The following is a 26,039-nucleotide window of genomic DNA, read 5'->3' as shown; positions in this document are numbered from 1 at the left end:
GGCACAACAAAAGATCAGGGATTAGAGCTGTGTAGTTTTTTGGGGCGAGATTATGTAATCTCTTGCAAATGTTAGGTCAATACTTATTATTATCCCTGAAATGAAATAGAAGTCGCCTTTAAGCCCGGCAGTTTAAATTACTTTGGGAGAAATAATTAAATGTTGACTAATCACAGTATGTGTTAGTTGAACAATAGATAGAACGCAACAAAGTAACACAACAAAGTAGCGCAACAAAGTAGCGCAACAAAGTAGCGCAACAAAGTAGCGCAACAGAATAGAGCAACAGAATAGAGCAACAGAATAGAGCAACAGAGGAGTAGCGTAGCAGAGTAGCATAGCAGAGTAGTGTAGCAGAGTAGCATAGCAGAGTAGCATAGCAGAGTAGCATGACAGAGTAGCATGACAGAGTAGCATGACAGAGTAGCATAACAGAGTAGCACGACAGAGTAGCACGACAGAGTAGCATGACAGAGTAGCGTAACGGAGTAGCGCAGCAGACTCTTGTAACAAAGTAGCGCTACTACATTTATATTTGAAGCGTTATCACGTTACTTGTACTACAAATACTTCAAATTGGGTAAAAATGTTTCAGTCAATGAACAAGGGTACCATGCAACAATAAACCTTTCAGTACCAATGAACTGTCGTCTTGTTAAACATTATTTTTCTTCTCCCACACACACACACACACACACACACACACACACACACACACACACACACACACCTTCATTGTGCTTCTCACAGGAGAGCCAGAAGCCGGTGTGGAAGTAACGCAGCATGTACTTGTCCTCGCCCGTCTCCCAGATGTATTGCACGGCGTTGGCCAGCTGCTTCTTCTTTATCCTGGCCAGCTCTTCTTTCTGCAGCCAAGACAGCGTCACGTTGGTGGGCACCTGCCTCGGGTCCGGGGTGGGGGTCTCTGGATGGAAAAACATAAAGGAATAAAGAAGTAGGAGCTTAGAGGTGGCAGAGGAAGCGAAGTAGAAAGAGACTTTTATTTTCCTTAATGCGGCTTGAAAGCCAAAAGCATTCGAAGAAACTCTGGCTCTAAATCCTTAAAGGGTGTCCTGCAGTTCACGGCGTGTAACACAATCCAGCCTGAAACACTGTTCTGGAGGTAATCTGTCATCTTCTATGGAGCGAAAATTGAATACTACATGGAAACAAATAGGCTTAGTGCTGAGAGATAAGACAGCGGGTGAGTGAGTCCAGATAACATGCAGATGCAGATACAAAGTTCTGAGATTAGCAACAAAGCTGGGATTATGTGAATCTCTGCTGGTCAAATCAAGTGAAAAATACTTGAGTATGTGGTGCAAGACAAATACTGTGGATGTCATACTGCTTTCTATTTCTGGAAATATTATTAGTTATTCTGACATTATTAATATGCTGTACGGCCCCTCACGGATTAGAAGTCTAAAAGAATATATTATTCAATCATGCATGGGACAGCAGGCTTTCACAGGAAGGAGGTCAGAGCAAACGATACGTTTTCGTGTCCATATTTAACATGTGTAAAATACACATTATTTTACTCGCAGCTTTATGTCAAAGATGCTTGTGTATTTTTTTCATTTCAGACTTTGGTTTCTCTTAATTATGAATGTGAAATCACTATATAAAGTTAATCTTTTAGTATAATCTCAACAATTTAACTATTTAAGTTAATTAGCAGTTGATTTGTTGATTTCTTTTATTGGTTTTCAACTATATTAAAAGATTCACCTGCATCAGGTTGTCAAGCAAAACACACATAACCTGTATAAGTCAGACTGTTGCCAGACAAGTAAGTGCAATAGTTTATGACAACATTTAAAAAAGGCTCCCTTTTAATAGACTTTCTACCAAATCTGACTGACAGTTGTTGAAATGTTTTGCTGATAAACAGTCAAACAAAACTGAAAACAATAAATAAATGATAAAAGTATGAAATGGTCTATAACTTCGAGGAATTACCTCCAAATGCCTCTCAACATGGCGACCACTGAGCTGGCAGTTTGCAGCTAACAGCGCTAACATCGGCAGCGCTAACATCGGCAGCGCTAACATCGGCAGCGCTAACGGTGTTTACCTGAGTGGGAAACCGAAGGATAGGCGCTATGCTAGTTGGATAGCCAGTGCTGCAAGGCGGTCCGGCTGTGATATATAAAATTGAGAACGTGTAAGTTCCCAAATAAACACAGATTTGGTGTTTACCAGCCACAAGACAGTTGAAAAGCGAAAGTTTAGAAATCTGCGTCACTGCGAAACTGATTGATTGCTGTGAAGCAATGTGTTAAATTTATGTTGTTCACCATCTTGAAACCTGCTGTGTTTGGTCAGTATCTGGTTCATTGGCAAACACCAACGGGCCACCATACTCAGATGAGAACTTCGCCTTTGTTTCCCGGCCTCACCTGTGGTGTACGGCTGGCTGTTGTTCTGCCCGCAGTTCCTCAATTTAACCGGAGACAGGCAGAGAGGCTTCACCACCTTGTGCGTCCCCTCGCACCAATAGGAGGTGCAGAAAGCCGAGACGGACAGCGTGAGGGCCAGCGAGGTGAGGGAAAGCGACAGCAGGGAGCGGTTACGTCTGGACATGTTCTCGAGCATTGTTGCTTCTCGCCACAAAGGGGGGAACACTCCGGGAGAAATGAGTTCAACCTGAGAGTGTCGCCCAGGCTTCACTTTGAGGGTCAGAGAGGTTTTGTGGCACCACAGTCACGAGTCGAGATGAAGCCTGGCGTGTCTGTGGAGGCGATTGAGATTGATTCAAGGAGGATGGTCGAAAAGGAGAGAGGAGAGAGGATTAGGGATGGTTGAGAATTGGCGCAAAGGTCAAAGATCGGGTTAAAAAGATGGAGGGAGGGTTGCGGGGCTTGTGGAGAGGAGAAAGATGAAATGCGTGGGATTTAATCACTTCCAGTGAAGTAAGAAAGAGACAGATGTGCGGGCGAGACGCTGCAGGAGGAACTCCAGCTCTCTGCACAGTTTCAGGAAAAGTAGTTCATCAGATTTAAATCCTTTCTTGGTGATGTCACGGCACGAGCCAGGCGGCATGTTTGACTCCACACATTGCTTGTCACCGAGCTGCGACTCTACCCCATGTTTTCACGGCTATGGATCCTTCTAAATTTAAAGAATAAAAAAAAAGTATAACTTTTGCTTCGCTCCGATGAAGATAAACGTCGAGATCTTTTCCTGTGGATTTTGCGACTAATCAGCCGCGGTCTCAGGGCGCATCCCGTTCTTCAACCTGTTCCTCCACCTCTCCAGGAGGGATGGACCTCGCGGAGGATTGATTAGTCCGGTATCTCTGGACTGTACCTCTGGGCCTGGTAATCTGTGTTAATCTTGCAGAGTTAGGTGGATGAGATTAATGTCAAGTAAATCTCATGTCGTCTTTGTCCGACCATCTGAAAGTAAAGAAGGGAGATTAAGAGATAAACAGTTGAGTCACAAAACAGTATTATTGCAAAACAGTGGAGCTTTCAAGTGTTTCAAGGAGCGGCTTTGACTCAAAGTTTGACTTCCAGGTGTCAAGCAGTGCAAATGATGTGAACCTGTGACTGAAATCTGAAGTGTCTTCAACCTGCATTCTCTCTCCTGACCACCAGGGGGCGACTCCTCTGGTTGTATAGAAGTCTATGCTTCATGAGTTAAAGCTGCATTCTCTCTCCTGACCACCAGGGGGCGACTCCTCTGGTTGTATAGAAGTCTATGCTTCATGTGTTAAGCTGCATTCTCTCTCTTGACCACCAGGGGGCGACTCCTCTGGTTGTATAGAAGTCTATGCTTCATGTGTTAAAGCTGCATTCTCTCTCTTGACCACCAGGGGGCGACTCCTCTGGTTGTATAGAAGTCTATGCTTCATGTGTTCAAGCTGCATTCTCTCTCCTGACCACCAGGGGGCGACTCCTCTGGTTGTATAGAAGTCTATGCTTCGTGTGTTAAAGCTGCATTTAACATACATATATATATATATATATATATACATATATATCTGTATTCTAAAAAGTCCTGTGCAGCAGGTTGTACAAATCCCACCACAAAAAAAATCAGCTTGACATATTTGTTATCTTTGTATATTTCACTGCAGTTTGAAAGAGAGTTCATAACGCTAGACCAGAGCCAGTGAAGTTTAAGTTAACGTGTGATCTGTCCGTGTATATTCTGAATTCAGAAATAAGTTGTTCTTCTCTGTCTGTTCTGTTCAACCAATGGGCTTCAATTTGTTCCTGGCATGAAACTATAATCTGTACATGTGCAGACTTAACGTCTCACACACCTGTTCATTTTATCAATAGCTGACAGATTAACTGATATAAGCACACAGCTTTGAGACACAAACTCAATCCACTACCTCATGCACTGCAGAACACTCATATTTCAAGCGATTCTTTAGTATATTCTCCAAACAGCAGCAGATCCTCAGTGAATAAAAGCTGAACGCTTACTTCGTCGCTTTGTCGTCATCTGATAAACTGAACTCTTTGTGCGTGATTGAAAAAAAGAAATCCAGCCGCTGTTAACGCTCAACTCCTGATCAGCTTACGCTCGAGCAGCAGCACCCAAAAAAAACAACAACTCAGAAAACGACTCACCGTGTTGCAGAGTCCCTGCGGTCCCTCTCGCCGCTCCTCGGATGGGGACTCGGTTTTCCTCCACCTTTCTTCTGCGCTCCCTCATCACTCCCTCCTCCGTCTTGGGTGAGTTTCCGTCAGAAACCCACCCAGATTTCTCTAATCCTCACAAGTCCATCTGTTACTTTCCCTCCCCTTTGCTCTAGTGTGTCTCTCCAGCCGCAGCTCTCTTATCTCTCTCCCGCTCTCTCTTGTTTTCTTCATCTCTCCTGTTGGCCCGGCTCATCACCCTCCTGACCTCTGCTCCTATAGTGATTAATCTGACGCTGCGGTATGGAACAGCTTGGCTCCAGATGACAGCGTCGCCGCTCTCTAAACTTCTCCTCACATGAAACGAGTACAGCTGTGTGGCGTGTGCAGCCGCGTGGCTTTAGGTCAATCCCATGCCTTGAAAGTCTTTGGTTTGAATCTCTGATTGGTAAAAAAAAAAAAAAAAAAAAGCTGCGACAGCATGCTTGGAACAGTTTGTTCAAACTTTGGAGGTTTTTCTCGCTTCCGTTGAGTTTGTTCCGCTCTGTGAGAGCAGCAGAGGAACAGTGTATCGATGGCCAAAGAGCACAAATGATTCACTCTCTATTTGTGTTTTTGGTCTATTTTTGACTATTTTTGTCTATTTTCTTTGATTTATTACATTTCTCCACTTACATTTGTATTAGTTATCCTTATAAAATAGCATTCTGCAAGAAAACACTTTCTTTTTGTTTTTAAGATAGGTTTTGCTCTTTAGCCATCAATGTACTGTGTATACTTTGTGCAATTTTTTTAAGTACACCAACAAGAAGATGACAAGTCCGTGACCTTGTTCACCTCTATATTAATGCATGTTTTTCTCTTCAATGTGTTTCTGAGAAAGGGCATGAGAAGAGTCTGCGTCAGATCCTCAGCCAGCGTTGTGTAACAGTGAAACACGTTGTCCTCATACATTTAAAGTGCGCGCCAGTCAGCAGCTCAACGTCCCGCCAATCTCCAAAAAAAAGTGCATTAGACTGCAGATGCACACAGAAACTGAAACGTCCAAAAGAAAAGTCTAAAGGTGGAGAAACATCAAAAATAAAAATAAAAACCTGGAGGTATTTCTGCAGGAAATTAACACCAAACAAGCTGTCATATCTAGTAGCTTGATCAATATCTAATTATTGGATGGCGTGATTCACAATTAACAACTTTATACAACGTATAAGTATCATGAATATTTATCCGATTGACCTACAAAAATACATCCTCTCTGCAGTATTATGAAAATATATTAAGAAAAGCGTCAGTGATATTTTGTCTCATATGGTACTGCAAAATAATTCATGGAGATGTGATATATATATATATATATATATATATATATATATATATATATATATATATATATATATATATATATGTATGTATGTATGTATGTATGTATGTTTGTGTGTGTGTGTGTGTGTATATATATATATACAGCTGCATTTAACATACATATGTATATATATATATATATGTATATATATATGTGTATATATATATGTATATATATATATATATATATATATATATATATATATATATATATATATATATATATACACACACATACATAGAGAGAGTGAGAGAGAGAGAGAGAGAGAGAGAGAGAGAGACAGAGAGAGAGAGAGAGATCATCAATCACCAGCTGTAATAGAGAGGTTGTGGGTTTAATACCTGTTTGTGAGTGCAGATAAGTGGAGACGGTGTATTCATACTGTAAACGATGTCACATGATGGCAACTTTGACACATTTTGATGTTTCATCACTCAAACTGTAGATGAGCAAAGGTGAGAAAACAGCATGTTCAGATCAGCGGGACAGTACGGTCACATGTCAGTGTGTAGTGGTGTGTTATGTAATGCGACTTCTGAACGGACCATTGTGTCCTAATGTCACACATGCTGCTCACTAACTATGGACATCCTTAATCTCACCCCTTTTCTGTTTTTAGACACTAAGCTCTCGGCATCGAGGGGGAAGCTCACAGTTCCTCTTCTCATCAAGCCTGAACTCCTCAATGAAGGATGGATGCAGAGACAATAATGACTGAACCAGTCCAACGCTGTCTTTGTGGTCATTTTGTGTCTCTTTGTGGTCATTTTTAGTCTCTTTGTGGTCATTTTGTGTCTCTTTGTGGTCATTTTGTGTCTCTTTGTGGTCATTTCATGTCTCTTTGTAGTTGTTTTATCTCTTAGTTGTGTGTCTCTTTGTGGTTGTTTTGTCTTTGTTGTCATTTTGTGTCTTTTTGTTGTCATATTGTGGCGATTGTGGCTCAGTGGTGAGCGGGGTCGTCTTTCAATCAGAGGATCGGTGGTTCGATCCCTGGCTCCGCTAGCCCATGTCGATGTGTCCTTGAGCAAGACACTTAACCCTAAATTGCTCCTTTTGTCTCTTCTTCTCCTGTCTTTTTAGTTGTTTTGTGTCTTTTTGAAGTCTTTATTAGTTATTTCATAATGTGTTGTGGTCATATGAAGTCTCTTCCTGGTTGGTATGCGTCTCGTTGAGTTGAGGCCCCTGATACTTGGGGCCCCTGCGCCTGTCAGCCCGTTGCATCCTTACATGACCACAAAGCACATCTACTCCTCATCCCTCCATCATTAGTGTGAGTGCATTGATTTCATTTGCACTCAATCAATTACTTTTGACATTATTTTGAAGCATTGGAAGCAAATTATTCCTATTACTTAACGTTGAAATATGATTATGTAAATAACAGTGATCTGGTGGTCATTAAGTAATGCATGCAGTGACTGGAATAGTGTGTCCTCACACATGTGTGTATTCATGGCCCCCTTGTGGTGACAGTCGGTACGTTTTCTGGGTTGTAAGTTATGCTTTAAGGAATCCCCAATAAACGATAATCCTGTTTAAAAATAGAGATTTTAGAATTATACAGCAGAAAGGCCACACTGCCGTTTGTCACTTATTGTATCATTTTATTTTCTCAAATACTGTTTACTATCACAGTTTACAACACAAATTTAAATAACTTTGAATACACAGCAAAATAAATAAATTTCATACAAAATTAAATTTGAGAGGACTTGTTTCTCGTCCTCATCTTCCTCCAACTTCAACTCAGAGAAGCTTCCAGTCAAATCTTCCACCAAAGTTCATATTTTAAAATATAAAAGAAATACACAAAAGACGCGTCCGAGCCCACGAAACACTGACAACAATTTGTTTCCTGCTTTTCTGGGAGGCGTTGATGAACTGAACTGAGATGAATGCTGCTAAGGTTTCTAAGTCCACACAGACACACACACACGCACGCACGCACGCACGCACGCACGCACGCACGCACGCACGCACGCACGCACACACACACACACACACACACACACACACACACACACACACACACACACACACACACACACACACACACACACACACACACACACACACACACACACACACACACACACACACACACACACACACACACACACACACACACAGAGTTCAAATTCAGACTTTCATCAGTCAATATTGCAGCTAAACGTCACACAACAACACTTTTCTGTTTCGGGAGTGGAGACATGTTCAACTACACAATGAATCCAGAACGACTACAAACCTAAACAAGGAATGAAAGAAAGAAAGAAAGAAAGAAAGAAAAAGCCACCATTGGTTACGGAGTTACTTGATAATGCAGTGCGTGTGTTTGAACGGCCACGTCAGATCACGTGTGATCAATACAATCCGGTCGACCCGTCATGATGGTGACGCTGAAAAGAAAGTTGAACTTGAACTTGTCCTTGTCGAGGCCATCGCTGCATCAATAAATAATAAATCAATAGATCAATATATAGTCACTCATGATTGTAACACTCTAATATACTGTATATTTCAAGGTTTATCTGTGATTACTTCCACTATTTACATCAGCACAATGTACACTGAACACACACACACACACACACACACACACACACACACGATCCTCTCAGCTTCTCAGGCTTGTCACTTGTGCACGGGAAAAAGGACGCCTGACAAACAGATTTTGATTTTTTTTTTTAAAAGATGGATCACACATATTTTGTGTGCATTTTTGTTAGTTACACAATGTTGCATACATTTACACCATTTCAGTTGATCGCAAGGGGAGGCAAGGCTGACGGGTTTGTATGAAGGGATCAGAGAAGTGTTTATTTACGTGTTTTAAATGTGGCTACTGCTCATTTTTCTAAAAGTACACAAGTTTGAGTTGTTTCATACTTTCCAGTCTGCCTGTGATGTTGCACCACCCATTATTGCATGATGGTTTATGATGGAGCAGGGAATCTTTTCAATTCGTCTTTTTTCTTGGTGAATTTAAGGACGTATTGTGACATCGGAGTTTTGAAAGTCGCTCGCTGAAAAACAACCTTTTTAAATTTGCAAAAATCCTTTCTGCCAATATGAGTTCTCCTCACACTCCCTGCCCACAAAAACTGTCATTTGAATATATTTTTAAGGTGGAAAACTAATGGCCTGCAGGATACATAGTGAAGCAGTCTAATATCTTTAGGCCATAATTGGAAAAATGGTTGCGACACATAGATTTAGAGTGGGATCAATCAATGTATTATATGTGTCTGGCAGGATATATATTATATTATAGAAGCTGTCAGAACAGGAATGGGTTGTTGTTTTCAATCCGTGTGTCACCTGACCCGTTGTCAGAGAGCAATTGTGGGTCAAGGGGGACTCCCCCCCCGGCCTGTGGAGTGGATCCTCCCAAAAGAGCCACGCCCGCGAGGCAATTCCCATCCACAAAACTGGACTGACCCATTCCTGTTCCCACGAGGAACGGGTCTGACAAAGGAATCCCCACCAGAGAGCCGGACTGCACCAGACCCCGTCCTCCAAGGAAGGGGTTCACATTCACTCCCATTTGTGGACTCCCTCCCATTGAAACAAACTGTGCCATTCCAGTTCCTGAGCTTCGGTGAGCCACCTGTGTCGCCTGAAGCGTGTTTAAGCCGGACTGAGAAACTCTCGCAGGTTGCTGAAATACGGGAGATTCACTGGAAGGAACTGCAGCTCCAAATGTGGGAGCTGGAGCGCCGGAGGAGGGAGCGAGGGTGGAACCAAATGGACGGCAGTATGGGGTTGACGTTGCAGGAAGGGATAGCCCTGCAACAGCCCCCGAACTGACCGCAGGGCCAGATGTCATGCCCCGGGCTTTGAAAGCGCCTGGGAAATAAGGAGGAGTAACAGGAGGGTGGAGGGATAAGGGCGGAGGAGTTTGAAGTATTCCAGCAAAGAGAAAATACACCACAGGAGAGAGAGGGAGAGGGGTGAGAAGAGGTAAATATCTGCTGGTTAATATACACTAGTTTCTATACTAAAGTTCAATATGTCACCAATGCTCACACACACACACACACACACACACACACACACACACCACATCTATACACTATACAGCGAGAACACAGGGGAGGTGTGAAGAGGCAAAACACATGATCACAGTCAGCTTTTCCATCCAAACCTATTGATAAATATCTAATTGTCGATCTACCGTCTCCACCCCTCTCTCCCTCTGGACTTCAGCTAAACAGTTGTTGAATACAATTGAATCATCACCAACAAATTACAGATTTTTTTGTTTGTTTGTATCTCTGTGGTTTTCCAGTCCCTGAAGTTGATCATGCATCCATTTGAATCAAGCGCAACCACAAATAATCCCAGATGAAAGCCTTGAAACGATGTTCGTCACCCAGAGCGAAGCACTTCCTCCTGTCCTTACCGATGGCTCGTGTCTGGGCGACGAGCGTGTTGGCGAGGGGGCGCAGTTTGGGTTTGGGATTAGAAGAAAATAGATCGTCCAAGTCAACGAGCGATGCCCCCGCAGAGCCCAGAAACGAAGCGGTTTTTCTATACGCCTTCTCCTCCTGCGCGGTTCGCTTTCCTGCAATACAATAAAGGTCCAATTCTACTCTAAAAGGTGTTTTCTTTTGGGGGACAGGTCAGGGAGGAAGAGAGAGCAAAGTGGAAGAGAGGTTTAATTGATTAAGATTGTTAGCCAGCTGCTGACCGATGGGAAGATGGGGGGGTGAAATGAAAGAAAATGGAAGAAAGCGGTAGCATAAACACAGACCCAGGTCCACAAACAGTTAAATTGTTAGAGTCAGGATTCTCAGCCGAGCACTAAGCCAGCTGGCAAAGTCTTCTATGGATTAAAAACAAGCATTTTTTTCAAACTACGCAGAGGAAAAAATTAGTCGACTTAATCAGAGTGGAGCATTTAATTGCCGAGTACCAAGCAAACAATGACGTTTTTTTAAATGTCCCATGAAATGTGATGGATCACAGAAGCAAGCCTTTAGAGTGTAAAGTGCGACTTACCCGTCCCATTGCTAGACGCGTTGCTCGGCGCACCCCAAGGATCACTTTTTTTAGATGCACCGTCGCCAAAGGGGTCACTAGATGGGGAGGAGTCTACGGGTGGAGCAGGTGAACCCCACGCATCATCTGTGCTAACTGGAGCTGCAGCTTAACAAAGAAATAAAGCAGAAACATTTAAAAAAGGACATATCAAGAACATACAGAAATGAACTGCGGTCATGTAAAAATATGTGGTTGTATATATCTACAGTATATATTAGGGCTGGGCAAATTAACGCTTTAATTTTGCGCTAATCTGGCAATCCTTTAACGGCGTTAAATACTTGATCATGTGTTTACTGCATGTTTTTGTTGTTGTTGTTTTTTGCATTGGGAGGGGCTTATCACTTTAAATCTCTCCAGACGGTGTAGTTCAGACCTGGCGTCTTACGGCTCTCCCAGTCCGGCCCGCGTGAGGTCAATCAAACATGAAAAATAAGACTGCTGGTCTTTAACATCTTTAAGGTAAGCAACAGACTGAACATGGACCAAAGAAGGAGTGGTTTGTCCCTCACAGGGACCCTTACTACTGAACAGTAGCTGTTCAGAAAAAATAAAGAAAACAGATGTATAAACTATGTATGTATGTTAACTTGCTGTTGCTCCAGAGTGCTGTTATATTGTTCTGATAACATTACTTTAAAATAAAAGCTGCAATACACTAGTTTTTATTTAATTATTGAATTTGGTGCATAATGCGATTAATCGCAGAAAAATCATGTAAATAATCAGCCCAGCCCTAATGTATGTATGTATGCATACATACATACATACATACATACATATATATGTGTATGTATGCATGCATGCATGCATGCATGCATACATACATGCATGCATACATACATACATACATACATACATACATACATACATGCATGCATGCATGCATGCATGCATGCATGCATGCATATATATATATATATATATATGCATGCATGCATATATATATATATATATATATACACACACACACACACACACACACACATACATATATACACATGTCAAGCGATTAAAATATTTAAACGCGATTTATCACATTCATGTCATAGTTAACTCGCGATTAAGCGCAATTTTTTTCCTTTCATTTTAATGCTTTTATCAACATGAAAAAGTGGATTGGTTTGCTTTATGCAAATGTTTTATTTTATTGAAAAACAACTGCCAGACAGGGCGGTTCAAAATAAATGATAAAGTGCACAATTCAGGTAATCAAGGTGAGAGAGAGAGAGAGAGAGAGAGAGGGAGGTGAACATAGCATCAGGCTTCGTAGGTCCTGTCGTTGGATGTGATGTGTATTATATCACTAGATCCTCGTCCTCCACAACGGTAACAGGCTACACGCAGTAGCATCATTAGCTTTGGCTGCAGTGAGTGTGTCCTTGGTTGTGGTGTCCATGTGTTTCTGTCTGAAGTCATCCGTTCGTGTCTGGCTGTGACGAGGGGGCGCAGAGTTAGCGTCAGCTGTGTGCTCGGCCATCGAGTGGTATTTCAGCCTGGATAGCTACGATGATAGCTCAGTTCACAATGACAAATGGCTCATAGCACTTCGGTCTTGTCAAGGGAACCACGTCTTATCATTCATTTTGCCGTATCGCGCTCACCGTTCATTCATTTCAACCCGTAACGTTAGCCTAGCTTGCAAGCGCAAACGGCGTGCTTATTGTTTTGCTTCCGGGTGATCTTACGTCCGGCGTTGTGCTCGCGAGGAAAAAACACACCATCAGTTATTAGTTAAGTAGATAACTAACTAGTCCCCATTAGTAACTCTTTCTGTAACAACCATGTGGAGCAGTTAACGTACATGACTATAAACTACCGGACACGTGCACGTGATTGCACGTTCACGTGAAACTCAAAACGGCTCCACTGCGCCTCTAGCGGCCAAAGATATATTACATCCGGGTATTTCAGCACCGCCATAGAGAATGAATGGAGGCTTCGTTTAGTTACTCAAGCAACGAACACGTAACAAAGCCAGTAGAACTAAGATAAATAGAACCCGTACATGTACATTATTGTCTAACGGTTCGGTGTAATGTCTCGCTAGGATGTTCACCTTGCAACGCGTGAGTCCCGGGTTCGCAGCCCGGAAGGCACGAAACTGAGTAATGCAACTCATGAGGTTGCGCAACCTCATGAGTAGCAACTCAGTTGAGTTTGGGACGGAGCTCTGTTCTGTCCAAACTACCGTGTAGACGGAGGTTGGGCGATTTTTGTTTAAAATGTCCAAAAAATAAATATTTTCTTCTGACAACATTACTTTAAAATAAAAGCTGCAATACACTAGTTTTTTTACTTCATTATTGAATTTGGCTTATAATGCAATTAATCGCAGAAAAATCTGTTAATTTTTTTCAACTTTGCCCAGTCCTAAAATATATATATATATATATATATATATATATATATATATATATATATATATAGTTGTTAGTTTCTTACCTGGAGCTCCCCATGGGTCATCATCCACTTTGGATGTATCTCCAAATGTATCAGAATTATCAACAGGTGAGAAGGAGCTTGTCCCGTCCCCCCACGGGTCTCCGCCTTTCGTTTCCTCTGTCTCAGGTGGCGCCCCCCAGGGATCTGACCCGTCAGTGGGTGAAGAGCTAGCAGGGGCTCCCCACGCATCTGCACCGCCTTCAGGCGAGCTCACTGGAGGGGCGTTGAAGGGATCGGAGGCATCCTCTTTTGGTGGACTGGATGGAACTGTGAATGGGTCCTCTTTAGGGGGTGTGGTTGGTGCAGCAAAATGGTCCTCTTTTGTGGGTTTGGGTGGAGAAGAGAAAGGATCCTCTTTGGGCGGTGTTGTTGTAGCAGTGAAGCGGTCATCTTTAGATGACGCCGGTGCTGCAAACGGGTCTTTTTTAGGGGGTGTTGATGCTGGTGCAGTAAAAGGATCATCTGGGCTATTAAATGAATCATCTTTTCGGGCATTAAAAGGATCATCCTTGGGTGCGTTGAAGGGGTCATCTTTTGGGTTGTTGAAGGGGTCATCTTTCTTGGCGTTGAAGGGGTCATCTTTCGGGGCGTTGAAGGGATCATCTTTCGGGGCGTTAAAGGGATCATCTTTCGGGGCGTTAAAGGGATCATCTTTTGGGGCGTTGAAGGGATCATCTTTGGGGGTGTTGAAGGGATCATCTTTTGGGGCGTTGAAGGGATCATCTTTCGGGGCGTTGAAGGGATCATCTTTCGGGGCGTTGAAGGGATCATCTTTCGGGGCGTTGAAGGGATCATCTTTCGGGGCGTTGAAGGGATCATCTTTTGGGGCGGTGAAGGGATCATCTTTCGGGGCGTTGAAGGGATCATCTTTCGGGGCGTTGAAGGGATCATCTTTCGGGGCGTTGAAGGGATCATCTTTCGGGGCGTTGAAGGGATCATCTTTTGGGGCTTTGAATGGATCATTTTTGGGGGCTTTGAAGGGATCTGGCTTATCTTTTGGAGTGGCAAATGGATCTTCCTTGTCTTTGGGTGCATTGAACGGGTCTTCTTTTGATGCAGTAAATGGATGTTCTCCATTCTTTGGAGCAGCAAATGAATCTTCATCAGTTTTTGCAGCTGAAAATGGATCCTCGTCCATTTTAGCTGGAGCCCCCCAAGGATCACCGCTGGCTGCTCTATCAGCTGCGCCAGGCTTTGCGGGTGTGCCCCATGTGGCTTCTTTAGGTTCTTTTGGAGCTACCCATGCATCTGGTTTCCCCTCCTCCTCTTCCTGTGCCTCCTCCTCCTTTGCTTTCGCCCCTCCCCAAGCACCTCCTTTATCGTCATTGCCTTTGCCAGCATCCTCCCATTTCAGTTCGTCGTCACTCATCTTGGCCTAGGATATTACAATTAGAGATGTAAACACAAGGACTTAAAAATGGCGTCATGAGAGGTGTAACTCAACCTGTCCTGTTGACACATGAGATCGAACTGATTTGGTCAAGCCGAGTAATCGATTGCTATTGGGAACCAGTCTGTAATCTCATTTCAAAGGATTCATCTGTGAATGACATTTTGCCTTCAAAAACTGTATTATGGAAAATTGGGTTCGTTGAGAAGATGTTGCTATGACTATGGTTACTTTTGAGGCTATGGTCCTGGTTGGTATGGTCCCTGCACTCGACTGCAATATATTGTAGTGGTGTCGCTTTTGTGTCCACTTGCTGTAGATGAGCTCTGTACTTTTTACACTTACCCTCCTCTCCATGTCTTTCTTATCAGCTTCCTGCTTTAGACGCTCCTCTTTGCGGGCAGCGAAGGAAGCGGTCAAGTCGGCCACTGACGGTATGTTGTCTAAGGATGGAAGCCCTGCGGCCCCGACAACGTAGCAGGGCTTGTAGTTGGGATCCTTGATGGCGTCAGCAGATGAGGCTTGTTAGAAGGAATGTAAATAAGATGTTAATAAGACACAGACAAATGAAGTGAATTATACTACAACGGTTCAAATAATTGGCTTTTACAAGTGATAGTTCAGGACAGAAGGACTCACCAGCAGAGCCTTTTGAAGTCTTCTCTCTGGTCTTGACGGCAAAGTCTCTCTCCTCCTTTAGTTTATCATCGTCCTCCATGAGAACAAGGACAACTTTAGCCTTCTCTCTCACATTTCCACCCTGGGACAGAGATGCTTAAATTAGACTTTGATTAACTGACCATTTGAGCATCTAAGCCTTAAAAACAAAAATGTCAAATGTTACAAGTTGTATACGCCTTAAAGTGTCAAGCACTGTCTTCTGACAAAGGTTTAATTAAAATGTGTGAGACACCAGACTTTTTATTCTTTAATTGTGAACTTGGCCTAGAGGTTAAAAGGAGTATGATGATATAGATATTACAGTGCCAATAACAGATCATTTTAATGTTATAGCATTAAACCTTAAGTATATACTGAAAGTATCACCTGATCCTTGCCATCCTTTTCTATAAAGCGATACTCTGTGAGGGCTTTGACGATGTAGATGTTGTCTTTCATTTGCAGAAGCACGCGATCGTCACCGGTCTTTAAGAGGTACTCCAACAGCGTCAAGGACTATGAAAAAAAAGTATAACAATAAGCAAGTTTTTACATGAAATAAAGATGTACATATATCACTGAAACCAAAATAAACTGTCAATCTGTATAGTTTCACAGCTTTTAATAATTGTCGAATTTAATAAAGACAAAACCACAAAAGTAAAACAAATCTGTGTATAAACAATATACAAAAAGCCTCAAAACATACAATGCTTCTTGTTCTGCCCCACAGTTTCTTGTGTTGCATTCAAGATGCCAACTGGTGCAGAGAGTAAATGCATCTTCGTTTATCCCTCCTCTCTTGCCATAGTTTGTTCTGATTCACATGAGAAGACATGCTGCAGCTATTTGTCTTACTTACTGTCTGGTAGCCTTTAAAGACCTAAGTCTTTAAGTATGTCCGTATGTGCATGTAAATATCTTTTCCGATATATTCTCTGTCTATTTACCGTTTCAGTTGTGTTGTTTAGATGCTAATCGCGATTAGCATTTTTGTATTGACGTGCATTTTGCATCGATATGCTGACAGCGTTAATATTAGCTTATACGCTAACTAGTCAAGGGAGTCTTATGTTACTGAATACTTACCTTTTCCAGCATAATGGCTGTATGTTTATTCAGAGCGTAATATTCTTCTGTATGTATGTGGAACGTTTGTAAGCTAATTTCATTATCTGTTTCTACAGTTTTACAAAAACCAAGATTCAAGTAAAATGCCTAAAGGCCACCCTGGATTCCTGGGTTTTTATTTCCTGGATGTAGTATTAGCTGTCTGCTAAGCCAACCTACAGTAGCAAGGGCAGAATACGTGTAGTGGACACTGGTGCAACTGATGTGCCAATCAGACAACTTGCAAAGTCACAATGGTCTGTCATGTTACCGAGTTGGTGATACCAGTAACTTAATAGCAGATGTGGTGGTGCAGTTTACACCTTTACGAAAGATTAGATTAATTAATCATGTCAATGTGAAGGGACCCAGAATGTTTTCACTAAATGGAAACATTTCAGAAGAGCTACAACAGTAAATATAAAACCTACTATGCTTGTAAATATTGCAATATTAAGAGTTTAAAAAGTTAGGGTATCACTCTATATGTATAGGTCCCTCTACTGCAGTGATGTGATCAAACAATTATTTTAACATTTAAGTCTAAATCAAAAGGGATCCATGTATAAAATGTTCAGTTATAAGAAAATATTCAGACTATGGTTAGTCTTCAGTATGTCATAGGTTGTGAATGCAACTATATAAAACATGTTAGTAAACATATATTCTGAATATTAATTGCTTATTGTCTGAGACTCGATTCTCAAGCTTCAGATAGCGTATCAAATTACCCCATTTAACATATTTACATTTTGTCTTATGCCTGTTTTTCTATACCGTTTTGACGGTTTCAATAGCCTTTTCAAATAAGGGCTGTATTTGTATTTTGAAAATGTCCACTTTCAATGAACAGGCTAAAATCTTAAAATCGACATATCATGCACTTAAACACTATTTGAACAGTCGTGTTACAAAAATACACTTATTTTGCATCATCGTTGATACCTTGTGGATGTGTCTCCAGTTCTTGTCGTCTTTCAGGCGCTTCCAGAGCATTGTCATGATCTCATGGCAGGCCACCACATTGTAGGTCAGATCGGAGAGGTCGGCCATCTGAGTGCTGGAGGGGCCCCATGGGTCATTAGACGTTGCCTCTCTCACCTGCAAAAGAAGCGAAGCAAGAAATATCAAGAAATATAAGGTTGTGGTCATGAGATGCCAGCTTGGGACAAAGAGGCTCACAGTCTCCATAGAAATCATGATTACAATTTAGCAAGTCATCCTTGCCATCACCTCAAATATTTCCGAGAACAAAAATGATCTGTTCTGGCAGGTTATTACGGATCATGTTTCATCAGATCAGCATTATGACAAAAAGGATATCTCCAGATTTCCTTAATTCCTACAATCTGAAGGTTAAGATATAAGAGAATGGCTCATTGGGATTTAGGAGAACTGTCAGAGTTTACTACAGTAAAACATTTGAATGTTTGGCTTGTTTTATTGATCTCTTATAGCTTTCAACTGATCTCATCCATTGTGGGCGCATCCTCTCAAACTCATGTTGTACAGTTAGTAGGTGTTCAGGCCAAAGAAGTGTATGGACATGACACATATGTGTTGACTAACAGTGTCATCTTGTAGGTGTGCTAGTGGCCTACAGACTTAAGGTGCATTTCATCCCCATCTCTCTTTCCATGGCTACAACCAACTATCTGATTAAAGCAAAAATAATCAAAAATGCATCTTGAACTAAGACTTAACAAATCCAAATAGAATGCATTTTATTTCCTGATTGAGGGCACATTTATCTGACATTGTGAGGATACTGAGGTTCACTTAGTTCTTCACTAGCTACATTGGTTTCTTTTACCTTGACCTCAGCCTCAGAGTAGTTCTGAACCAGGTTCTTCAGCTGTCGGCGGAGCATAGAAGACGTCATGGTGTCTAAAGGGGAGAGGGGGGAGTGAGGGAGGCAAGGCAATCACTGAACAATGAGAAGAAAGATCCCATACACATGTTCATAATCCAAATTAAAAACACAAACCATCATACCTTTTGGTAAAGCCTGTGCTGTCAAAATATATTTACGACGTTGCTTCAGTGCTGGCTCAGTGAGCGTACATCCTGCTGCTCTATCTTCCCCCTGACTGCATTGACTTGTCTCCAGATGTTTAGAAACCAGATCCTACAGCTGCAGAGAGGAACCAGACAACATGTACAACAATTATATAGAGAACAAAAAGAGCTGAGGCATTGGGTTGGTAGTGAGTCACTATAGCAAGCTTACATTTATGAATACATGGCTGCACATCTAGCCTAAAGGCGTGCCTGCCGACACCTTCTAGTTATACGTGACAGCTCGTGTTAGTTTGTCACAATCACTGCGACAAACCACAGATCCTCAGCTAGCTTAGCTATCTGGCGAAGCTAAAACCTAGAGTTGTCAGCCAGCAGTGTGAGAAAACACGAGCCTAAAACCCTTCACGCATAGTGCACTTGGATGATCAGCCTGATTTCCATGCAAACTGTAAGTCGTCGTGTTAGCAAGTATCTGTAAAGATATGTTTTCAGGACCTCGGAGAGCGACTGAAGACGGCCAGCAAGCCGTAAATATGGCGAACGTAGTGATCAATGCAGCTTAGATATCAGACTTTGGCGAGCAGATTAAAGGGCAATATTTCAAGAAGCAGTCGCTGTTGTCGGATTAAAAGAAAACACCCGCTCTCGGTACTTCATTTCGTGTATTAAATGTGCGTATTTGCGGCAAAAATAACAGACTAACCCCTGAGTAGATCTGCAGGATCCTTCGAGGAGAACGACACGTCGACGACTTCCGGTTCCGCCGCTTTCAGCACCACCTGCAAGTCAACGCCCCCTCACGATCTTTTTAATTATTTATTTTTTAAATTATCAATGTAAAAATACATCTCTGTCGACCAGTTTTGCGTTTTGATGTGATGGAACTGAAAAATAAAATTAGAAAAAAATATTTTTGTCTCCCGAGTATCGTACCGTAAAAATGCATATTTTGGTAGGTTTGCTTTAACTGAGGACGCAGACACACACGCGCGCGCACACACAAACACATAGAAACAGACACGCGTACACACACGCACACACACACTTACACACGCCCCCCCCCCCCCCCCCCCTCCCATCCCTCTCCCTCTCTCTCAGGAAAGAAGTGAATAAATGAGTCACAACCACTACTCCCACTACATCAATAACAGTTGATTCAAGATGGCGGCCGAGGGCGAGTACGAGTCGATCCTGTGCGTGAAACCCGATGTCAACGTTTATCGCATCCCGCCGCGCGCTTCAAATCGCGCGTACAGGTAAATAAATGACTTCGGGGGTCGTCGACGGTGGTTTCAAAATCCGGTAGTTTTGTCTTGGCCCCGATACGAGCGTTTCACTTTCACTGAGGAGCATGCACACAGGGAGGGGATGGAGATGTGGGGGCTTTGTGTTTGTTTTACAAAGAGTGAAGACACAATGAGGTTTTTCTAGTTGCAAATATATAGCTATATGTGTAGATATTTTAGGCTTGGAACCAATGGCTGGTTCTCTGGGTCGCTTTGTTGTGCAGAGACGGTCGCGCTGTCACAGATGTGACGGGGTTGTTTGTCATCATGCCGGGAGGAGGAAGAGGAGGAGGAGGAGGAGGGGGTGCCAGGACAGCCCCGCTCCTGTGTGACCACTCGGGTGTCCTTTACACAGGGACACCCATTGAGACCAAAACAACAACAAACAAACAAACCTTTTCATGGTTTTCCGTGTGTATATATTTTTTTATAGATTCAAACTTCATGTCTAATCCGTGATGCGCATTTGCAGACTGCTATAACTGTGCATGGAGAGATTATAATCTATACCAATCTATCCTGATATAATCTTATAGATCAATATGTTCTCCAAAAACATTATATGATAAAGAGAGTGGTAATTAAAGAGAGGTTAACATGTATGAATGTATATTCACCTTTTTATATTCATATATACAACAGCCCATAATAAACAACTCCATATATATATATATATATATATATATATATATATATATATATATATATATATATATATATATTCTGAAGATACACAAGATGATGAAAGAGATGAAAGGTTAAGAAAAATAACTAAAACAAGTAAAATACTGGATACTTTCATTCCTCTATACCTCTAAAAGTATTTTGAATCGAAGTAAAATCCATAACCTGGTATGTGGCATCACATAGTTACACTTTTCAGGAAGGTATTGATACATGAATGAAAGTCCTCTCTACATAATTATACTTTACGTATTCATACTATTGCTGAAAGTGTAACTTTGATATGTTGTGTGTCATTCACAGCGATACAAATTGAAGATTTTATTTTTTAAAGATTTTTTTTCATAAAACCTGAATCTAGATTTTATTGGTTAAAGTTTTTTATGGTTTCCATATTAAAAAAATACATTATTTTTGAGAATGAGTCTCTGATATTGATAATCCCAATCAATTGTATTGTTAATAAATTCCACAAACATCTGTTTGTCTACAGGGCAGCTGACTGGAAGCTGGATTCTCCAGACTGGTCCGGTCGAATGAGGATCACAGCCAAGGGCCCAGTGGCCTTCATTAAACTGGAGGACAAGGTCTCAGGTGAGACTTCATTGTGTGTTTAGTCAAAAAATGTAATTCTTTCTCCTGACCACCAGGCGGCGACTCCTCTGGTTGTATAGAAGTCTATATAAATGACTCTACTGCTCTCTTGATGTATTCCCTCAGTAAACATGAGTTTATGTCTCAATCTCTAGTTTCAAGTCTTCTTGAAACTAGAGATTCTACATTATGGTCATTTAGAGTCAAACAGACCATAAAGCAGGACGGGCTTCAGGGGCGGGGCTACAAGGTGATTGACAGGTCTCTACCACAGCGTTGTTCATGATTTCGTTTTACAACTATCACTTTCACTGTCTGTTTTCCCTTCATTGAAGTTAATTGCAACATTTTTAGTCGCCTGCAAAATATCATATTCAGCGTTCGGTTGTATTTAGCTCAAAACGTCCACAAAAAGACTACGTCTTTACACACAGAAAATGATTGACAGGTACATCAATCCTCGGCATTCCAAACGCAGTAACTTATGTTCATCTGTTGCAAAAAAAAACACAAAATGGCGACGGCCCTAATCCAAGAATCTCCCGTCGTCCCTCCCCTCGTGTCCTGCAGGTGAACTGTTCGCCCAGGCGCCCATCAATGAGTACCCCGGCACCGCCATGGAGACGGTCAGCGACTCCAGCCGGTACTTCGTCCTGCGGATACAGGATGACAACGGTGAGGACGGGCACGTCATGATAAATGGACCAGTTTGCTGGACTCTGTCGTTCATGTCCGTTTACTGGGAACGCAATCTCTCGTCTCGCAGGTCGCAGCGCTTTTATAGGAGTCGGCTTCGTGGACCGAGGGGACGCTTTTGACTTCAACGTGTCTCTGCAGGACCATTTCAAGTAAGCAGTCACCTGGGTTTGTGTCGCACTTTTTGAACTTTGTTTGGTTGCAAGACTGATAATTAGACTCGCGGCTTTTCAAAGTACTGCCCACGTCTTCCATTTCCTTTTGTCCCAAAACCCTCTGTGCCGCGTAAGCAGTTCACGGCATAACAAGTCACTTGTCTTGTAGTTTTTCCCCTGGAAACTGCTGAGCTGCGTTGTCTCATTTGTGTATTTGTATATCTCTGCAGATGGGTGAAACAGGAGAGTGAATTCAGTAAAAAAGCCCAGCTCGGAGAAACAGGACCTAAACTGGACTTGGGCTTCAAAGAGGGACAGACCATCACACTCAACATCGGGGTGAGAGCCTCTGAATGTTCTGCTCCTCACTACAGTTTATAAACACCTTGAATGAAATGCCACTGCGGTAAGTGTAGAAGCTAACGGTGGTGTTAGTTCTTGGTTTTAGAGTTAAATGAGCCTGAAAGTCTAAATTAATCAGAAGTGACACGTTCGTTTAATTTAAACATTCTAAATAAAAAATTACTTTGTGCTTGCTGTAAAACAAAAACTGGAGCTGTCAAAGCTCGGGTATCATTGGTCGCTCAAAAGGCATTTGGTTTTGTAGCAGTATAACAAAAACACAGGATAAAACACAAAGAAATAGAAAGTGTTAAAAGTAGGGCTGGGCAAGTTAACGCGTTAATTTTGCGTTAATCTGGCATTAATCTGGCAATCCTTTAACAGCGTTAACTATTTGATCATGCGTTAACTGCATGTTTTTTTTGTTGTTGTTGTTTTTGCAGTGGGAGGGGCTTATCACTTTAAATCTCTCCAGACGGCGTAGTTCAGACATGGCGTCTTAAGGCTCTTCCATACCTGTCTGTGTGAGGTCAATTAAACATGAAAAATAAATAAATAAGATAAACACCATGAACGCATTACTACAGCACTGCTTTTACTTTGAAGGCGCGCGCTTCCGTAGCTTCACCGACTGACGTGAAAGTTACTGTTCTGTAGCTTCTGTTCTCAACGAGCAGCGGGGCAGCAAAGAGCAGCTTCCCAGCAGTAAAAACAGCAGTTTACCTGCAGGTTCCTCGCCCAGATTGAAAGTTAATCGCGCATACGCAAAGCTCCTGACCCCGCGGTCTGATCCATGCAGAGCACTTTAAAGCAGCATCACTTCTGGATCTTTACTCTTCTCTCAAAGAGGAGAACTTTCCTCACGTCACAAGATGTTCAGTGCTCTTGTTCAAGACAACACAGACTGGACTTTTCTCACCGAGGAAGAAAAACTGGGCTGAAAACATGAAAAGCTCTTATTGCTTTTGTATAAAGTGAATCAATTGCTGGTCTTTAACATCTTTAAGGTAAGCAGCAGACTGAACATGGACCAAAGAAGGAGTGGTTTGTCCCTCACAGGGACCCTTTTGCTGTGTTCACACCGAACGCGTCAAAAGAATTCTCGACGTGCGCGTCAAGAAATAGTGTGTTCACACCAAAAGCAGCAAGACTAATCGCGGCGCCACAAAGGGGGCGTGGCTTACCTCAGTTGCTTCTCTCCTTGAAAAGAGCCATCTTTTCCGTTATAGACTATAGATGAAGTAACCACTAGGTCTGCTTTAAGCCTGTTGTGGAAGTCACTAAAACGTGTGAACATCACCTCCATGGTGTCTGGGTTCACAATAGTATCTGTAGTCCCACAACAGCCTGAATGAAGCCGCTATCAGCTCCTTCCGGGTGACCGGCAGCAGTTTGATTCAGCACCGGCAGGACGGCGGTGACGAGCGGACCATCTCAACGCTGATTGGCTGATGCAACTATGACTCACGCGTTTTTGCTGGCTGAGTTGGGAAATTTCAATTCGTGCGTCGACCCGAGTTCGCCCCGCGACCAACGAGCTGTTCGTGCTGCTTCTACGCGTCTGACGCGCTGCCTGCGTGAAGATACGCGTCTACGCAGCTCCGACGCAGCTCTACATTGACTTTACATGAAATCTCGACGCGCGTTGAAATCTTGACGCGTGCGGTGTGAACACAGCATGACTACTTGCTGTTGCTCCAGAGTGCTGTTATATTGTTCTGATAATATTACTTTAAAATAAAACCTGCAATACACTAGTTTTGACTTCATTATTGAATTTGGTGCATAATGCGATTAATCGCAGAAAAATCATGCGATTAATCAGTTAATTTTTTTTCAACTTTGCCCGGCTCTAGTTAAAAGTGATGACGCTAAAAGACAGTCATGCTCATGAAACATCGGATAGACTTGATTTTTCTTTTCTCTGCCTCTAGCAAGGTAAAAAGAGGGATAAGCCCCGCCCACAGAGCTCAGGTGGGTTTGGACTCCTCCCACCCCCACCTGGAGGCAAGATGGCCACGCCTCCTCTGTCCGGCTCATCCAATCACAACATAGTCCCCCAGACAGCGGGCATGGTGACGGGTAGGTTGGCGTCTTGGCAGTGACGTGTGTTTGACGTGTTCAGGCTGCAGAAACAGGAAGTGAAATGTCAGTCAGTTTCTAATGAGGTGTTTACAATGTTGTTATGTCTCCCTGCATCTGTCAGGCTGCCTTCTGGATCTGGACAGTAGTAACTCAAACACAGTGGTCCAGTCAAACGTTAGTTTGGATCTTTGGGGAGACTTCTCTGCTCCTGCAAGGTAATTTGTTGTGATGTTGTTAAGTAACTCAAGGAAAACTTGTTTTTCGTTGATAAGACTTTTGTCTTAAAGGTGTTGGATGGGGGTCGAGGTCTGGACTTATCATATTTGTCCGCACCAAATAATATTTTTTTCAAACTATAGCGAAATAATGCAAATGAAAAGAAATTTGTAAATTACTGTAAAGGCCTCACTAAACAATCGTAACGTCTTATTCATCGAGTCACTTTTTCAAAAGCTCAATTTTTATTTTGTTCTCATTGGTGGCACCTGTGGCGATGAGCAGTAACTACACACACACACACACACACACACACACACACACACACACACACACACACACACACACACACACACACACACACTTGTTTACAGACTAATATTACTTTAACACAACTCAAATGCATTAAAACAAGGAAGATCTGACTCGTGTTGCTGTCATTAAATGAGTGTCAATATACTTTTAGCCACATGATATGATTTTAGTTTCCATACATTTTGTGCATTTTAAACACAAATTTGCATTTCATATGGCATGTTTTTAGTATTAAAGAAATTACAGAAAGAAAGGTCATAACATGTGATTTACTGTACGCTTTGCAATTCTCATTGATAGTTTTTTCATGTTTACACCCAGATTTCACTACATGTTAACTCATGGAAATCTGGTTTGAAGTCATGGACATCCATTGGTCCAAAATGTGTATGAACTCTGTTTTTAAGTGATTATGGGGACATAGAAGTGAAAAAAACAACAACCTAACATCAGTTCATGTGTCTGCAGCTCCGTTCCAACGACGTCACGACCGCCGGACGCCGGACACTGGATCCAGTTCTGAGTTCCCGTCGATCGTGATCTCCATCTCACCCGCATCTGTGTCTGTAGCTTTCTGTTGCATCACACACACACACACACACACACACACACACACACAAATATATATATATATATATATATATATATATATATATATATATATATATATATATATATATATATATATATATATATATACACACACACACACACTCTGATCCCAAAGCAGAGACGTGAACCTCCATAGAGCTGTATAAACAACATTTCATTGAGAAAGAATCACGTTTTTCTCTCAAACGTTCTTGACAGGAAATGATGCGTTAATTCGTTTTAAAAAGCCATTATATGATAAAAAGCCATTTCTCCCCACAAAATAAGATATCTAAGGGCTATGGGTGGCGTCCTGAGTAGCAGGTTTTCCTCTGTAATGTGTCTGCATCGCCTCCCCAGTAGATGCCGCTCTGTTCGGAGCTTTATGTTGTTCCAGCTGCAGCGGCTCCCCCTGCAGGAACTGCAGTGTATTGCATC

The 26,039-nt window shown here is 42.2% G+C and overlaps 4 protein-coding genes across 6 annotated transcripts in view; 1 reads left to right on the top strand and 3 right to left on the bottom strand.

Moving 5' to 3' along the window:
- si:ch211-232m10.6 overlaps positions 1 to 2,601 on the bottom strand; it is a 4,547-nt gene extending 1,946 nt beyond the window's left edge. The window contains exons 1-2 of the mRNA XM_068576071.1: positions 2,406 to 2,601; positions 729 to 925 (exon numbers count right to left, since the gene is read on the bottom strand). Coding sequence (XP_068432172.1) covers positions 729 to 925; positions 2,406 to 2,601 — 393 coding nt within the window. The remainder of the gene's footprint in view (positions 1 to 728; positions 926 to 2,405) is intronic.
- Positions 2,602 to 7,561: 4,960 nt separating this feature from the next.
- LOC137784984 (RNA-binding protein 12B-like) lies at positions 7,562 to 14,718 on the bottom strand. Of its 3 annotated transcripts, none has more exons than XM_068575993.1 (3): positions 13,456 to 14,718; positions 10,969 to 11,115; positions 7,562 to 10,531 (listed from the first exon to the last, which is right to left on the bottom strand). In XM_068575993.1, exons 1-3 carry the CDS (start codon positions 14,591 to 14,593, stop codon positions 10,269 to 10,271), a joined length of 1,548 nt encoding a protein of 515 aa, XP_068432094.1. In that variant the 5' UTR covers positions 14,594 to 14,718; the 3' UTR covers positions 7,562 to 10,268. The 3 variants fall into 3 exon arrangements, with proteins under 3 accessions (XP_068432094.1, XP_068432096.1, XP_068432097.1); XM_068575995.1 differs by having other exon boundaries at positions 10,969 to 11,109; XM_068575996.1 differs by having other exon boundaries at positions 10,389 to 10,574.
- On the bottom strand, positions 14,616 to 19,415 carry LOC137785045 (epsin-1-like). The gene is made up of 9 exons (XM_068576066.1): positions 19,341 to 19,415; positions 18,611 to 18,749; positions 18,429 to 18,502; positions 17,561 to 17,716; positions 15,893 to 16,021; positions 15,485 to 15,605; positions 15,191 to 15,366; positions 14,696 to 14,830; positions 14,616 to 14,630 (listed from the first exon to the last, which is right to left on the bottom strand). The coding sequence occupies exons 3-9, from the start codon at positions 18,495 to 18,497 to the stop codon at positions 14,616 to 14,618; spliced, it is 801 nt and encodes a 266-aa protein (XP_068432167.1). The 5' UTR covers positions 18,498 to 18,502; positions 18,611 to 18,749; positions 19,341 to 19,415.
- Positions 19,416 to 19,764: 349 nt separating this feature from the next.
- LOC137784929 (adaptin ear-binding coat-associated protein 1-like) lies at positions 19,765 to 25,622 on the top strand. Its single transcript, XM_068575924.1, has 8 exons — positions 19,765 to 19,893; positions 21,101 to 21,201; positions 21,772 to 21,876; positions 21,968 to 22,049; positions 22,283 to 22,391; positions 24,329 to 24,476; positions 24,601 to 24,694; positions 25,479 to 25,622. Exons 1-8 carry the CDS (start codon positions 19,799 to 19,801, stop codon positions 25,531 to 25,533), a joined length of 789 nt encoding a protein of 262 aa, XP_068432025.1. The 5' UTR covers positions 19,765 to 19,798; the 3' UTR covers positions 25,534 to 25,622.
- The last annotated feature ends 417 nt before the right edge of the window (positions 25,623 to 26,039 follow it).

Source organism: Clinocottus analis, unplaced genomic scaffold, assembly GCF_023055335.1.
Source record: "Clinocottus analis isolate CAN_PGR_092001 unplaced genomic scaffold, fCliAna1.0.p SCAF_14, whole genome shotgun sequence".
NCBI lineage: Eukaryota > Metazoa > Chordata > Actinopteri > Perciformes > Cottidae > Clinocottus > Clinocottus analis.
This window is presented reverse-complemented; position numbering and strand designations above follow the sequence as displayed.

Coding starts and splice junctions, on each gene's coding strand:
- LOC137784984 (XM_068575993.1), bottom strand. CDS start 14,593: ATGGACGAGGATCCATTTTCAGCTGCAAAAACTGATGAAGATTCATTT. Junction 11,116..13,455: donor TGACCCATGGGGAGCTCCAG/GTAAGAAACTAA, acceptor TTCTTTGTTAAG/CTGCAGCTCCAGTTAGCACA. Junction 10,532..10,968: donor CGCGTCTAGCAATGGGACGG/GTAAGTCGCACT, acceptor ATTGTATTGCAG/GAAAGCGAACCGCGCAGGAG.
- LOC137785045 (XM_068576066.1), bottom strand. CDS start 18,497: ATGACGTCTTCTATGCTCCGCCGACAGCTGAAGAACCTGGTTCAGAAC. Junction 16,022..17,560: donor ACTGGAGACACATCCACAAG/GTATCAACGATG, acceptor TTTTTTTCATAG/TCCTTGACGCTGTTGGAGTA. Junction 14,831..15,190: donor AGAAAGACATGGAGAGGAGG/GTAAGTGTAAAA, acceptor GTAATATCCTAG/GCCAAGATGAGTGACGACGA.
- LOC137784929 (XM_068575924.1), top strand. CDS start 19,799: ATGGCGGCCGAGGGCGAGTACGAGTCGATCCTGTGCGTGAAACCCGAT. Junction 24,477..24,600: donor GACAGCGGGCATGGTGACGG/GTAGGTTGGCGT, acceptor TGCATCTGTCAG/GCTGCCTTCTGGATCTGGAC. Junction 24,695..25,478: donor GACTTCTCTGCTCCTGCAAG/GTAATTTGTTGT, acceptor ATGTGTCTGCAG/CTCCGTTCCAACGACGTCAC.